This window comes from Ceratotherium simum, chromosome 20, assembly GCF_057802395.1.
Source record: "Ceratotherium simum simum isolate JZ-2026a chromosome 20, ASM5780239v1, whole genome shotgun sequence".
In the NCBI taxonomy this organism is placed as follows: Eukaryota; Metazoa; Chordata; class Mammalia; order Perissodactyla; family Rhinocerotidae; genus Ceratotherium; species Ceratotherium simum.
In genome coordinates this window covers 43,130,537-43,145,495 of record NC_141919.1, presented here as the reverse complement: position 1 = coordinate 43,145,495, position 14,959 = coordinate 43,130,537, and the positions used below count along the sequence as shown (strand labels likewise).

At 40.8% G+C, this 14,959-nt stretch overlaps 1 protein-coding gene across 6 annotated transcripts in view; it reads right to left on the bottom strand.

Moving 5' to 3' along the window:
- LOC147914443 (uncharacterized) overlaps positions 1–12,541 on the bottom strand; it is a 300,164-nt gene extending 287,623 nt beyond the window's left edge. For 5 of the 6 annotated variants that reach the window (XM_087444691.1, XM_087444692.1, XM_087444688.1 and 2 more), the window contains exon 1: positions 12,132–12,541. In XM_087444691.1, coding sequence (XP_087300817.1) covers positions 12,132–12,241 — 110 coding nt within the window. In that variant the 5' untranslated portion in view covers positions 12,242–12,541. The remainder of the gene's footprint in view (positions 1–12,131) is intronic. The other variant, XR_015555466.1, reaches the window with a different exon arrangement.
- Between the last annotated feature and the right edge of the window lie 2,418 nt (positions 12,542–14,959).

Sequence of the window (14,959 nt, the reverse complement as noted above, 5' to 3'; positions counted from 1 at the left end):
AAATGGATGCTGTATCTTGTCAAATGCTTTCTCTGCATCTATTGAGATGATCATGTGATTTTTGTTCTTCATTTTATTAATGTGGTGTATTACGTTGATTGATTTGCGAATGTTAAACCATCCCTGCATCCCTGGAATAAATCCCACTTGATCATGGTGTATAATCTTTTTAACGTATTGTTGTATGCGATTTGCTAGTATTTTGTTGAGGATTTTCGCATCGATGTTCATCAGTGATATTGGCCTGTAATTTTCTTTTTTTGTGTTGTCCTTGTCTGGTTTTGGTACCAGGGTAATGTCAGCCTCGTAGAATGAGTTAGGGAGCTTCCCCCCCTCCTCAATTGTTTGGAAGAGTTTGAGAAGGATAGGTATTAACTCTTCTTTGAATGTTTGGTAGAATTCACCAGGGAAGCCATCTGGTCCTGGACTTTTATTTTTGGGGAGGTTTGTGATTACTGTTTCGATCTCCTTACTGGTGATTGGTCTATTCAAATTCTCTACTTCTTCTTGATCCAGTTTTGGAAGGTTGTATGATTCTAAGAATTTATCCATTTCTTCCAGATTGTCGAATTGGTTGGCATATAGTTTTTCATAGTATTCTCTTATAATCTTTTGTATTTCTGAGGTGTCTGTTGTAACCTCTCCTCTTTCATTTCTGATTTTACTTATTTGTGCCTTCTCTCTTTTTTCTTGGTGAGTCTAGCTAAAGGTTTGTCAATTTTGTTTATCTTTTCAAAGAACCAGCTCTTGGTTTTATTAATTTTTCTATTGTTTTTGGTCTCTATTTCATTTATTTCTGCTCTGATTTTTATTATTTCCCTTCTTCTACTGATTTTGGGCTTTGTTTGTTCTTCTTTTTCCAGTTCCTTTAGGTGCATTGTTAGATTGTTTATTTGAGATTTTTCTTGTTTGTTGAGATAGGCCTGTATTGCTATAAACTTCCCTCTTAGAACCGCTTTTGCTGTATCCCATAAATTCTGGCATGTCGTATTTTCATTTTCATTTGTCTCCAGGTATTTTTTGATTTCTTCTTTGATTTCTTCGTTAACCCAATCGTTGTTCAGTAGCATTTTGTTTAATCTCCATGTATTTGTGGCTTTTCTGATTTTCTTCCTATAGTTGATTTCTAGTTTCATACCGTTGTGGTCAGAAAAGATGGTTGGTATTATTTCAATCTTCTTAAATTTATGGAGACTTGTTTTGTGGCCTAATATGTGATCAATCCTGGAGAATGTTCCATGTGCATTTGAAAAGAACGTGTATTCTTCGGTTTTTGGATGGAATGCTCTGTATATATCTACTAGGTCCATCTGTTCTAGTGTGTCGTTTAAGGCCAATGTTTCCTTATTGATCTTCTGTTTGGATGATCTATCCGTTGGTGTAAGTGGAGTGTTAAAGTCCCCTACTATTATTGTGTTACTGTCTATTTCTGTTTTTATGTCTGTTAATAATTGCTTTATATATTTAGGTGCACCTACATTGGAGTGCGTAGATTTTTCCAAGTGTTATATCCTCTTGTTGGATTGTTCCCTTGATCATTATGTAATGCCCTTCTTTGTCTCGTTTTACAGTTTTTGTTTTAAAGTCTATTTTGTCTGATATGAGTACTGCTACCCCTGCTTTCTTTTCATTGCCATTTGCGTGGAGTATCTTTTTCCATCCCTTCACTTTCAGTTTGTGAGTGTCTTTAGGTCTGAAGTGTGTCTCTTGTATGCAGCATATATATGGGTCTTGTTTTTATCCAGTCAGCCACCCTATGCCTTTTAATTGGAGCATTTAGTCCATTGACGTTTAAAGTAGCTATTGATAAGTATGTACTTACTGCCATTTTTAACTTTTTTTTTTTTTCCCTCAGTGGTTTAGTAGTCCTTCTCTGTTCCTTACTTCTTCTATACAGAATTGATGGTCACTTTAGTTTGACCTCTGTCTGAAAGCTGTACTCTTTAACTACCCTCCTCCCTCCTTTTGTTTTTGATATCATATCCAACTTCTTTTTGTGCATTTGTATCCATTACGTTCTAATCGTGGAAATAGATAATTTTTCCTATTTGTGGTCTTCTCTTTTCCCCTTAAATCAGTCCCCTTAACATTTCTTGTAACACTGGTTTCTTGGTGACAAACTCCTTTAATTTTTGCTTGTCTGGGAAATTTTTGATCTCTCCTTCCATTTTGAACGATAACCTTGCTGGGTAGAGTATTGTTGGCTGTAAGTTTTTTCCTTTTAGCACTTTAAATATATCGTGCCATTCTCTTCTAGCCTGTAAGGTTTCTGCTGAGAAGTCAGCTGATAGCCTTATGGGGTTTCCTTTGTATGTAACTTGACATTCTCTTGCGGCTTTTAGGATTCTCTCTTTATCTTTAATTCTGGACATTTTGATTATGATGTGTCTTGGTGTGGGCCTCTTTGGGTTTATCTTGTTTGGGGCTCTCTGTGCCTCCTGTACCTGGATGTCTGTTTCCTTCCTTAGGTTAGGGAAGTTTTCATCTATTATTTCTTGAAATAGATTCTCTGCCCCCTTGTCTCGCTCTTCTCCTTCCGGGACACCTATAACACGGATGTTAGTGCGCTTGATGTTGTCCCAGAGGTCCCTTAGACTGTCCTCACTCTTTTTAATTCTTTTCTCTTTTACCTTTTCACCTTGGGTAATTTCTTCTAGTCTTTCTTCCAGCTCACAGATCCGTTCTTCTGTATCCTCTACTCTGCTTTTGAGTCCCTCTAATGAATTTTTCATTTCCAGTATTGTATTCTTCATTTCTGATTGGTTCTTTTTTATATCTTCCATTTCTTTGTTGACATTCTCACTGAGTTCATCTATTCTTCTCCCCAGATCAGTTAGCATCCTTAACACTCTTAGTTTGAACTCTCTGTCGGGTAGGTTGCTCATTTCTGTTTCACTTAGTTCCTTTTCTGGGGTTTTGTCCTGTTCCCTTACTTGGAATGTATTCTTTTGCCTCCTCATTTTGCCTCTTTCCCTGTGCTTGTGTCTATGTATTAGGTAGGTCAGCTACGTCTCCTGCTCTTGGATAGGTGACCTTATGTAAGTGATGGCTTAGGAGGCTTCCAGTGTGCTTCCCTCAGTTCTCAATGTTCCAGGGTGGCCCCTATGTGGGCTACGTGTGTGCTTCTATTGTGGCCTGTTAGCTCTCCCTATAGGCGCCCAGGGAGGCTGAGTTATGCTCCTGGCCAGCTGTTGTAATGCTCAGCTGCTTGTAGTTGTTGTGGGCCCTTCAGTCTCTTTATCAGGTGTGAGGAGCCCCAGCACAGTTGGCTGCAAGTTCTAATACCACATCTGTGTTGCAGTATTTCTTTTAAGTGAGTAGGCCCCCAGCGTGGCAGGTTGTTAGGCTCAGGGCCTTAGAATTGCTGTAAACCTCTAGCCTATTAGGTCTCTTGTCAGCTCTCTGAGGATTGCAGCTGGGTGGGGCTGGCCTTAGGCACAGGAGCACCCAATTGTTTCAGGCTTTGGAAGGTGGGGCAAACCTCCTATGTGGGTCTTTGAGAAGCACAAGTCTTCTGCAGCTGACAAGCCCTGCCGCCCACAGGTCCACACACACAGTCAACACAGTCCTGCCCCGTGTGAGCGCCCCGACCTCCCCAAGCGGACCCAGTCTCTCCACGGCGGGAGCCCCACACACTCCGCCACCACCCCACACTCTCCACCCGCTCCTTGTGCACACCCTGCCCCGCTCAAGTCAGCTCAGTTGCCAGGCTGCAGAAAATCCAGTCACCAATCTATGCAGGCCCACACGTTGCCTGAGGGTTTGTTGTTAGGTGGGGCCAGTCTCTAGGGTGGGCTGCCTGCCCTGGCTGAGCTGGATTAAATCGGTGCTCTAGCGGGTGGAGCAGACCCTGGGCTAGCAGGTCTCAGGGAAAACTCCAATGGCGTCTGTGTCAGCACGCTCACACCAGGCCACAACAATGGCCGCCGCCAATGTCCCAGTCCCTGGAGAGGTCTCACCCCTCACCGAGATGCACTCAGGGCCTATTAGGTGAGTCTCTTGTCACCAAAGCAGTGTGCACCTTTCTTTCTGGTGATTTTAGGATGCTTTCTGGAACGGGTGAGTTTGTGCGGGCCCTTTAAGAGCCAGTTTTAGTTTCTTTGTGAGCCGGGTTTTCTGGGGATGCTACCCAATGCTTTAGTAGCAGCAAAGTCAGATATTATGCCGCTGGTCTCGATTGTGCTGGGTCCACACAATGCCCACAGCGGGGGCGCTCCCGGCTCAGGGCCCCGCGCCTCCAGGGAGGCTGCGTACCTGTGAGCTGCTCCCGGCGGCCGTGAAGCTGGCGGCTTGTGAAGGCGGCGTTTTTCCTCTCCGGAAGGGAGTCTCTGCCTCTTCCACCCCAGTTAGGATTGTCCGTTGTTGCAGGAGGTCCTCTTATCCAGTTTTCAGCTCTGTCTCAGGGGTAATTTTTCCACGAGTAGTTGTAAATTGGCTGTGTCCACGGGAGGAGGTGAGTTCAGAGTCTGCCTACGCCGCCATCTTGACTCCCTCCCATCTATTTTATACTTATTGTAGAGTATTATAATATTTAGCTGTTTGTGGCTCACGTAATAATAATAGTAATCTCAATAATAGTAATGCCCAGAATTTGAGACGAATGTGCCTGGCACCACTCTAAGGGCCTTATTAGCTCATTTAATCCTCACAAAAGTCGTGTGGTAACATTTACCATTACTTCCATTTTACAGATGAGATCATTGAGATATAGAAAGTGAAATAATTTGTCTGACATCAAGAAGTGGTAAGGAGAAGATGCAAACTAAGGCAGATTAGTGACAAAAATCTATGCTCTTAACCACTATTTCAAGCCTAAAGCCTGTGAGCTCTGGAAAAGCAGGGTTCCTGTCTTATTCCTCTTTGTAACTAGTGCCCACTATATTGGCTGCCACATAGCTAGTGCAGTGCCCTATTATTGTTTGTTGAATTAAAGGCCAAGCCCAAGGGAACTTACACTAAATTCCAAATATATTTTCAAGTGAAATTGCCTTATGTATGTCTCCAATGAAATCAAGGAAAATATGTTTTATATAAATAAATTTAAGAACCTGTACAAATATTTTTAAAATAATTTACAATTGCAAGAGGCAAAAAAATATATATATGTAGGTATTAGTCACTGCACATCACCACAGTAAAAATGTATCACAAGACAGATGGTAACTCCAAAAAGTCATAGGATTATTGATCAGATAGGCACTGAAACAGAAACTCCGTTACTCCATTGACCTTCAAGGACATGAAATAGGAGTTTGTGCCATGAAGCATTTCTGCAAATACACTATGAAATATGGTGTTCCTCTAAGTAGCAAGATGCTTCAATCCAGAATCATCGTCTTAAATCACCATGGGGTCTTTCCTTCCCTCTTTTTTCCATCTTATAAGGCATTAAAAGTTCAGAAATGAGAAACTGCTTCAATGGACACAATATGAAAGGAGTGTTGCTCCCTATAGCAAGGAGCAAATAATGTTAAAGAAAATGGTGTTACTGCCTTCAAAGACCAGCCAGTGAGAAGTAAAGCAATTGTCGGCCCTAGAAATTCTTTATTTGAAAAATAAAATGGTATAAAGTTCTGTTTCATTTGCAGAAACTATATCAGAGAAGAATGTATCAATTGTATAAATTGCAACTTGTAAAATTTCAAGTCACTCTGGGCAGAGGGGCATGTTTGGAGTGAAAGACTTGCCAACACTGGTTTTTAAGCACTGCAGAAAACTCTGGAAGTCAGCCATGGTTTTAAAAAATGCGTATATACATAGAAAGGTTGATAAGTACCCTTTCCCACTCCCTCCCTCCCTCCCCACCCCCACACATTCATAAACATATATGGTGGACAAAGGCAGCATATGATTGTGGATTGGGCACAGGAAATACAGATATATGGAGTCTCATCTGACTCTACCATTTGTTAAATTTTTTGGTAAGTTACTCTCTGTGTTTTAGTTTATTTTCATTTTTAACATGAAAGTACTTTCCTTAGAAAATTATTGTGAAAATTGGAGATGTTTATAAAGTTTCTATCCTCATACTTAACACTTTTTATGCACTCAGTCATTGGTGTGTCATTATTACTGATAAAGAATATTCGGTATTAACATATATGGGTATAAAGAGTCTAAAACAAGATCCCCTGAAAGAAAGGTAACTGAAAACTAAAATCACATATGACAGAATAAAAGATAGAAGGAAGACAGACAAAAATGGGGGCGGCGGCGGAGTGGGAATGTCTGATGGTGTTAAATAGTAACACTTGGCAAAGGCAGGAAGTAGGACAGCTGGCCTTATACCCATCCCAGGCCATTTTAGAGACCTGCTTCTTCCCAGCCTGCTTAGAGCCCTTAGGCCTTTTCCGCTATCCCTTATCACACTTGGTTCACACAGACATGTAAATAACTGATAAAGGGATCTTACCTGCTCTGTAGTCTTTGCATTTTACCATGAATCAGAGCCTTGGATCCCTGGGCTAACAGTCTAAAGATTCTTTGTGTTGGCAGTATAAAAACAGGTAAGAGTCAGGCAGCATAATGTGCATTATTATTACAACATTAAAAACACTGCTCAGCTCACTCTAACCTGCAAAACTGTCACATTCGACTCTAAGAACACAAAAACGTGATCAGATATTCCTAAGGAAACAGGGTCTTAAGCTCCAAGACCCATCAGAGACATTGCACACAGCGATTTGAATTCTAGATCAGCCCTATGACATTTTTTGAAATAATAAAATAGCCATTAGGTAACCAAGACAAGGAACAGATAAACTTACTTGCAGAAACTATGTGGGGAAAAAATAGAAAGAAAATCTAGATATTCAGAGTAAGTAAAAGATGAAAGCAATTATAAAGAATAAAAGCAAAGAAGTATAGTGAGGTTAAATGCTATACTGCAAATAAGGTAATAATCATGCATAATCAAAAATGCCCTTGACAACGCTTTAGAAAGGTACCATATTGGAGAGGAACATGCCATCTCTCAATAAGTCTAACAAAGTCAGTTTCTTCCTCCAGCATTGGAATGAATCAATGTTCATTTGAGTAAGCTTGAATTTGGGGCCATGTGGTATAAAAAACATGTTTTTAAAACAGTAGGAGCAAATTCAGTGTGGGGAGATGCTCCCAAAATGAGCCATGATAGAAGTACTCTTTGAGTGGAAAAGCATGTGTAATCAGCTATGCTATTTAAACTCCTTAAACTTATATTCATTCTCTTTCCCCCTCTCTCCCTATTGTATATTTGTAGCTGAATTTATATAAGTTAAAAACTCCCATGACAGGAGCCCGTTGCTTCCAAGATAAAAACTGGAAAGAGAAGACGAATCAGACAGTCTACAGTTTATCAGATCCTCTAAGAAATGCCAGAACACTTCACTGTGCCTTCATTAATAGGAATTATTTTAGCCTATCTTCCACTATCATTGAAGTTTTCAAGCATTTGCATATACACTAGATTGTAGGTCCTAGGAAAGGCACTGAGAATGATCACTTATTGAGGGAGTCCTATTAGGTGCTGACACTCTCTGATAACAGTATAAGGTAGGTATTATCCCTTTACATTTAAGGAAACTCTGTCAGAATGAGGCGTAATGCCCCAGGTTAAAGCTTGCAAGGCACAGAGCAAGAATCAGAATCGATATTTGTCTGACTCCCAAGTGCAAACTCTTTCCACTCCCTAAGTTAGTTAAGCAATGAGCCCACAAACCATGCTCTTAGCAGACACACACAATTGAGCAGATCATTCTTTCCCTTCATCACAGATGTGGCCTTAAGAAATCTTCAAGCATCCTCTAATGGTACATCTAAAAAGGCATAAAAAATGAAACCCATGGGTCATGCCAACTACCATGCTGGGACGGTATCATTCATTTTGTTGCCTCGTCATGCCTAGGGATGCTACAAATATTTGTTGAAAGAATGAATAAAGTACTAACACTGAAAGAGAGAAAAACAAGTTTGGGAATAAAAATGGAATAGAAAACTAACAATGCATACGAATAGAAAGGAAGTCTTTTGTTCATTTCATGCACTTTGGGATTTGCATGAAATGAATAAGCTGAATAGGCTAGCAAACTGAATTTTAGCAGTGGTTTGACTATTCACAACAGAAACACGATGAATATTTCAAACTAAAGGCTCACCACATTTACTTGGAAGATGGCTCCACTTAGATCACCTCACTTTCATGCAAAAAAAATAGAAAGGTGAAGTATTTCTGGAAACACTTTCCTCTAGAGAGACATTTCTTAAAATGACAGCCTAGCAAGACTGCATAGCATCCCAAGACTTCGGTGGCACCTCTCAGTCCCTTTTCAGCAATGGGCTATTTTAATTTGCTTCCAAACTATCTCTACAAATTAGCTTACTGACCCGAGATAAGTCTCTCTGAAAACTATATAATTCTGTTATTCTTTCTAACAATTTGGATTGATACTAGATGTCGTAAGTGTTGGGAGTTGGGGGAAGGATTGAGATAAAGGATTGAAATAGGTTGGATAGTTTTTGTGCATAACTAAAGTGAAATAGTAATAATTATCAGTGTGATCAGTAATTATCTACCTTGTAGCTGGTATGGTTTATGTTAACATCAATGGGTTTCAGGGTCAATGTGAGGTAAGTGTATGTGCTGAAAAACGGAGTATATAGTAAAATTTCTTCTTTCTTTCATTAAGCAGTCTCTATTAAATTTCAGGAAAAAAAATGCGTACTTCAATCTTTTGCCTTAGACGGGTTATAATCAATTATATAATCAATAACCATTAGCTGTTATAACAATCAGAAAAGCTTAAGACATACTCTAAAGAGCTCACTTTGCTCCAGGTCATGAGCAAATATGGAGGAAGCCCAAAATGCATGCATGATACATGGACTTGTAGTGTTTTTGAGGCTGTAGTAAACATATTGGTGAATGCAAGGAAGCAAATATCCTTCTCTGTGGTTAACATCCCAAGCTATGGAGTGGAGGAACAGGAAACAGTAATGTATGGTTTGCTGGCCCTCTCCACTGTTTATACCCCCCTCTTCCCTACTTACTCTCCCTGTGCAATAAGCCACAACAGCCCCTGTATCACAACTGTGTTATTTGCTAATGTGTCTTTCTTCCTCTATCGAAAACACTTCAAAGGCTGGAGTTTGTCTTAGTCCCCATTTTATTCCCAATAGAGTCATTGGTTCACAATATATTCTCAGAAAGTGTCACTGGAGTGTTGTTTGTGGAATGGCTGCTACCCCATCGAGGTCTCTTGGCCAGCTGTGAATGGAAAGGGCCGAATAAGAAGTCTCAGGTATGCTCTGTCCCTGGATGGTAACATCGCACCAAGATCCCTAGGTCCTACCTTATTCCAACCTAGCATAATCTTCCCCAAACTCATTTCCACTTTAGAACCTCATGAAAGGAGGAAGAAGAGCACAGCAACAGTGAAGTGCGTGTTCCTCTGGTGTCCTGGATGGAGACGGGAAAGGCAGGGGGCAGGCGGGACAATCTTAGGGCTGCCTCAAGAGTTGCCTCTCGTCCATGACTCTCTCTCAGGACTAATTTTGATAACTTCCAGTGTCAGACAGCGGTAACAAAGTCACTAAGGCCCTTTGTCTCTACCCAGGTGTTGAACAGCTTCTTCTACTCTGCTATTCATTTCTTTCCATATGCGCATCCTATATACACAGAGAGGACAAAATCCAAACATCTCAAATTACTGTCCCATCCAATCACTGCAGAGTATTTTAACAATGAAAGGATCAACATAGTCTGACTTACCTTATTTATTGAAAAAAAATTCTGTCATTAAATTTCCTTAAAACCCAAAGCATACTATTTCCAAGGATCTATTCCCATTCATGAATATTCCATATTCATTATATCATAAATATCATTTATATTTCAATATAAATGGCATGTTGCGTTCTGGGGTAGAAGGGAAATATTTCTGTCTTTATGGCTTTATTGTTTTTCTACCAGATAATTAGAAAACCAAACTATGAGCTTTATGGTCGAAAGCAATCCTGTTCTGTCATTTTTATGCACATGCTGACTCAATGTCATAGAATAACTGTGTTGCTTTCTGCTTTCCCTGACAGTCCGAAGAAAGAGTAATGCATACAAATCATTTTACTGTTTAAAAGTTTTGAATAAAACATGCTAACCTTGTCATACTAAGTGACAGACAGAAATGTCACCATTGTTTGCCAGGGACAAATAATCCATATACTTCATGTATAATTCATCTGATCTTTAAGAATGTTTAACAGTATTGAATTTAGATAAATTTCAACGTTATGATGCATCAAAGTTCCCTTATCAATTTACACATGTGCCTCATCAATTTAAGTCTTCATTTGTATTACTCTGTTTTTGTATTAACTATGACAGATCTAGAGGATATTCTTATTTCCAGGAAAAATTTATAGTTGCATTGTCCATATTACAGCTGCCTCTCCATGTCCCTCTCTCCATCAGGTCTTAACTTGGAAACCTCAAATAACCCAAGGGTTGTAAATCTGCCACAGAAGCCACTGTTGCAAATACAGGTATCTACAAGTCTTTTGACATAGAGCCTTTGGTCTCCAAACAGAGATTGAAGAACTCAGAGAGATAAGATTTCAATCCTTTCTAAAACAAGATTTCAATGGCTTCCAAAGCTTTTCTGTCAATCAAAGCTAACCAGGGGCGGGTCTGAAAATGAGTTGGCTTGGGGTAAAATAGGTAGACAAGAATATTTTGAACAGGCTTCAAAAGGAGCTGGAATTCCCTACATTGTGAATCAGGAGAAATAATGTTTGTCTACTGCTAAGTATGATGTCCTGAGCAGCTGTAAATGCAGCCGATCTTGTGGTTTCCCTGAGTCTGAAAGGACTTTCTCTCTGTCGTCACCATGTAAAACCAGTGCCTTGAATTTGGTTGACGGTGCTCTCAATGTAGTTAGAAAATAAAATACTGCAGAATCATTTAAGAAATGATTCACTGAGCTTAGGAACAAATTGAGAAATAAATGTAAACCAGATTGAAATATCCAGAAGCATCTTCTGAGAGCCTATTTCCTGTTTTAGGATGAGTAACTAATCATTTCCATACAACCTAATTTTGCCAAGGACCATCCCATTGTCCCCTTCTCTGCTACCTCAGAACTTTTTCCTCCTCTGTGACTCTTGGAAAGTTCTTTCTGCCCTTAGAGATCATTTTACTTCAATTAAGAATATTTGATAAAAATTTTCTTCACAATTTATACAAATATCAAACCATTATGTTGTACACCTGTAATGAACATAATGTAATACATGTAATAATACATGTTACATTTCATAAATTAACAATGCATGTATTCTGTTTAGGTTCTTACCTTATCTACACACTTATGCATATGCCAGTTCACCTCTGAATTACACCTAGCTGTGCACATGGGCACATACAAACATTTAATTATAAGTTTTGTTCTTTTCTTGGTACATTGGAAAAGGCAAACCATTTTTTCACTAGTTGAGCTGTTTCCTTTGTGGCCACTGACAGAGTAGTAGAAAATTATATGAGAAATTTACTTAAATCTTCAAAGGAAAAAAAGCCAGTAATGTAAATAGAGTTAGATAAGTAAACCTATGGGAAATTATTTAAAGTTATATGTTGGACTTAAGAAAAAACTTTCGGAGTCAAGATGGCGGCGTAGGCAGACTCTGAACTCACCTCCTCCCGTCGACACAACCAATTTACAACTACTCGTGGAAAAATTACCCCTGAGACAGAACTGAAAACTGGATAAGAGGAACTCCTGCAACAACGGACAATCCTAACTGAGGAAGAAGAGGCAGAGACTCCCTTCCGGAGAGAAAAACGCCGCCTTCACAAGCCGCCAGCTTCACGGCCGCCAGGAGGAGCTCACAGGTCCGCAGCCTCCCTGGAGGCGCGGGGTCCTGAGCCGGGGAGCGCCCCCGCTGTGGGCATATTGTGGACCCAGCACAATCAACACCAGCGGCATAACATCTGACTGTGCCTGCTACTAAAGCATTGGGGAGCACCACCAGAAAACCCGGTTCACAAAGAAACTAAAACTGGCTCTTAAAGGGCCGGCGCACAAACTCACCCATTCCAGAAAGCATCCTAAAATCACCAGAAAGAAAGGTGCACAGTGCTTTGGTGACAAGAGTCTCACCTAATAGGCCCTGAGTGCATCTCCGTGAGGGGTGAGACCTCTCCAGGGACTGGGACATTGGCGGCAGCCATTGTTGTGGCCTGGTGTGAGCTTGCTGACACAGACGCCATTGGAGTTCTCCCTGAGGCCAGCTAGCCCAGGGTCTGCTCCACCCGCTAGAGCACCGATTTAATCCAGCTCAGCCAGGGCACGCAGCCCACCCTGGAAACTGGCCCCACCCAACAACGAGCCCTCAGGCAACGTGTGGGCCTGCATAGATTGGTGACTGGATTCTCTGCAGCCTGGCAACTGAGCCGACTTGAGCAGGGCAGGGCGTGCACAAGGAGAGGGTGGAGAGTGTGGGGCGGTGGCGGAGTGTGTGGGGCTCCCGCCATGGAGAGACTGGGTCCGCTTGGGGAGGTCGGGGCGCTCACACGGTGCAGGACTGTGTTGACTGTGTGTGTGGACCTGTGGGCAACAGGGCTTCTCAGCCACAGAAGACTTGTGCTTCTCAAAGACCCACATAGGAGGTTTGCCCCACCTTCCAAAGCCTGAAACAATTGGGTGTTCCCGTGCCTGAGGCCAGCCCCACCCAGCTGCAATCCTCAGAGAGCTGACAAGAGACATAATAGGCTAGAGGCTTACAGCAATTGTAAGGCCCTGAGCCTAACAACCTGCCACGCTGGGGGCCTACTCACTTAAAAGAAATACTGCAACACAAATGTGGTATTAGAACTTACAGCCAACTGTGCTGGGGTGCCCCACACCTGATAAAGAGACTGAAGGGCCCACAACAACTACAAGCAGCTGAGCATTACAACAGCTGGCCAGGAGCATAACTCAGCCTCCCTGGGCACCTATAGGGAGAGCTAACAGGCCACAATAGAAGGACACACGTAACCCACATAGGGGCCACACTTGGAACATTGAGAACTGAGGGAAGCACACTGGAAGCTTCCTAAGGCATCACTTACATAAGGTCACCTATCCAAGAGCAGGAGACGTAGCTGACCTACCTAATACATAGACACAAGCACAGGGAAAGAGGCAAAATGAGGAGGCAAAAGAATACATTCCAAGTAAGGGAACAGGACAAAACCCCAGAAAAGGAACTAAGTGAAACAGAAATGAGCAACCTACTCGACAAGGTTCAAAATAAGAGAGTTAAGGATGCTCACTGATCTGGGGAGAAGAATAGATGAACTCAGTGAGAATGTCAACAAAGAAATGGAAGATATAAAAAAGAACCAATCAGAAATGAAGAATACAATACTGGAAATGAAAAATTCATTAGAGGGACTCAAAAGCAGTGTAGAGGATACAGAAGAACGGATCTGTGAGCTAGAAGAAAGACTAGAAGAAATTACCCAAGGTGAACAGGTAAAAGAGAAAAGAATTAAAAAGAGTGAGGACAGTCTAAGGGACCTCTGGGACAACATCAAGCACACTAACATCCGTGTTATAGGTGTCCCGGAAGGAGAAGAGCGAGACGAGGGGGCAGAGAATCTATTTCAAGAAATAATAGATGAAAACTTCCCTAACCTAAGGAAGGAAACAGACATCCAGGTACAGGAAGCACAGAGAGCCCCAACCAAGATAAACCCAAAGAGGCCCACACCAAGACACATCATAATCAAAATGTCCAGAATTAAAGATAAAGAGAGAATCCTAAAAGCCGCAAGAGAATGTCAAGTTACATACAAAGGAAACCCCATAAGGCTATCAGCTGACTTCTCAGCAGAAACCTTACAGGCTAGAAGAGAATGGCACGATATATTTAAAGTGCTAAAAGGAAAAAACTTACAGCCAGGAATACTCTACCCAGCAAGGTTATCATTCAAAATGGAAGGAGAGACCAAAATTTTCCCAGATAAGCAAAAATTAAAGGAGTTAGTCACCAAGAAACCAGTGCTACAAGAAATGTTAAAGGGACTGATTTAGGGGAAAAGAGAAGACCACAAATAGGAAAAATTATCTATTTCCATGATTAGAACGTAATGGATACAAATGCATAAAAAAGAGGTTAGATATGATATTAAAAACATAAAAGGAGGGAGGAGGGGAGTTAAAGAGTAGAGCTTTCAGACAGAGGTCAAACTAAAGTGACCAGCAATTCTGTATAGAAGAAGTAAGGAACAGAGAAGGACTACTAAAACACTGAGAAAAAAAAAAAAGTTAAAAAATGGCAGTAAGTACATACTTATCAATAGCTACTTTAAACGTCAATGGACTAAATGCTCCAATTAAAAGGCATAGGGTGGCTGACTGGATAAAAAAACAAGACCCATATATATGCTGCATATAAGAGACACACTTCAGACCTAAAGACACTCACAAACTGAAAGTGAAGGGATGGAAAAAGATACTCCACGCAAATGGCAATGAAAAGAAAGCTGGGGTAGCAGTACTCATATCAGACAAAATAGACTTTAAAACAAAAACTGTAAAAAGAGACAAAGAAGGGCATTACATAATGATCAAGGGAACAATCCAACAAGAGGATGTAACACTTGCAAATATCTACGCACCCAATGTAGGTGCACCCAAATATATAAAGCAATTATTAACAGACATAAAAACAGAAATAGACAGTAACACAATAATAGTAGGGGACTTTAACACTCCACTTACACCAACGGATAGATCATCCAAACAGAAGATCAATAAGGAAACATAGGCCTTAAACGACACACTAGAACAGATGGACCTAGTAGATATATACAGAGCATTCCATCCAAAAACCGAAGAATACACGTTCTTTTCAAATGCACATGGAACATTCTCCAGGATTGATCACATATTAGGCCACAAAACAAGTCTCCATAAATTTAAGAAGACTGAAGTAATAC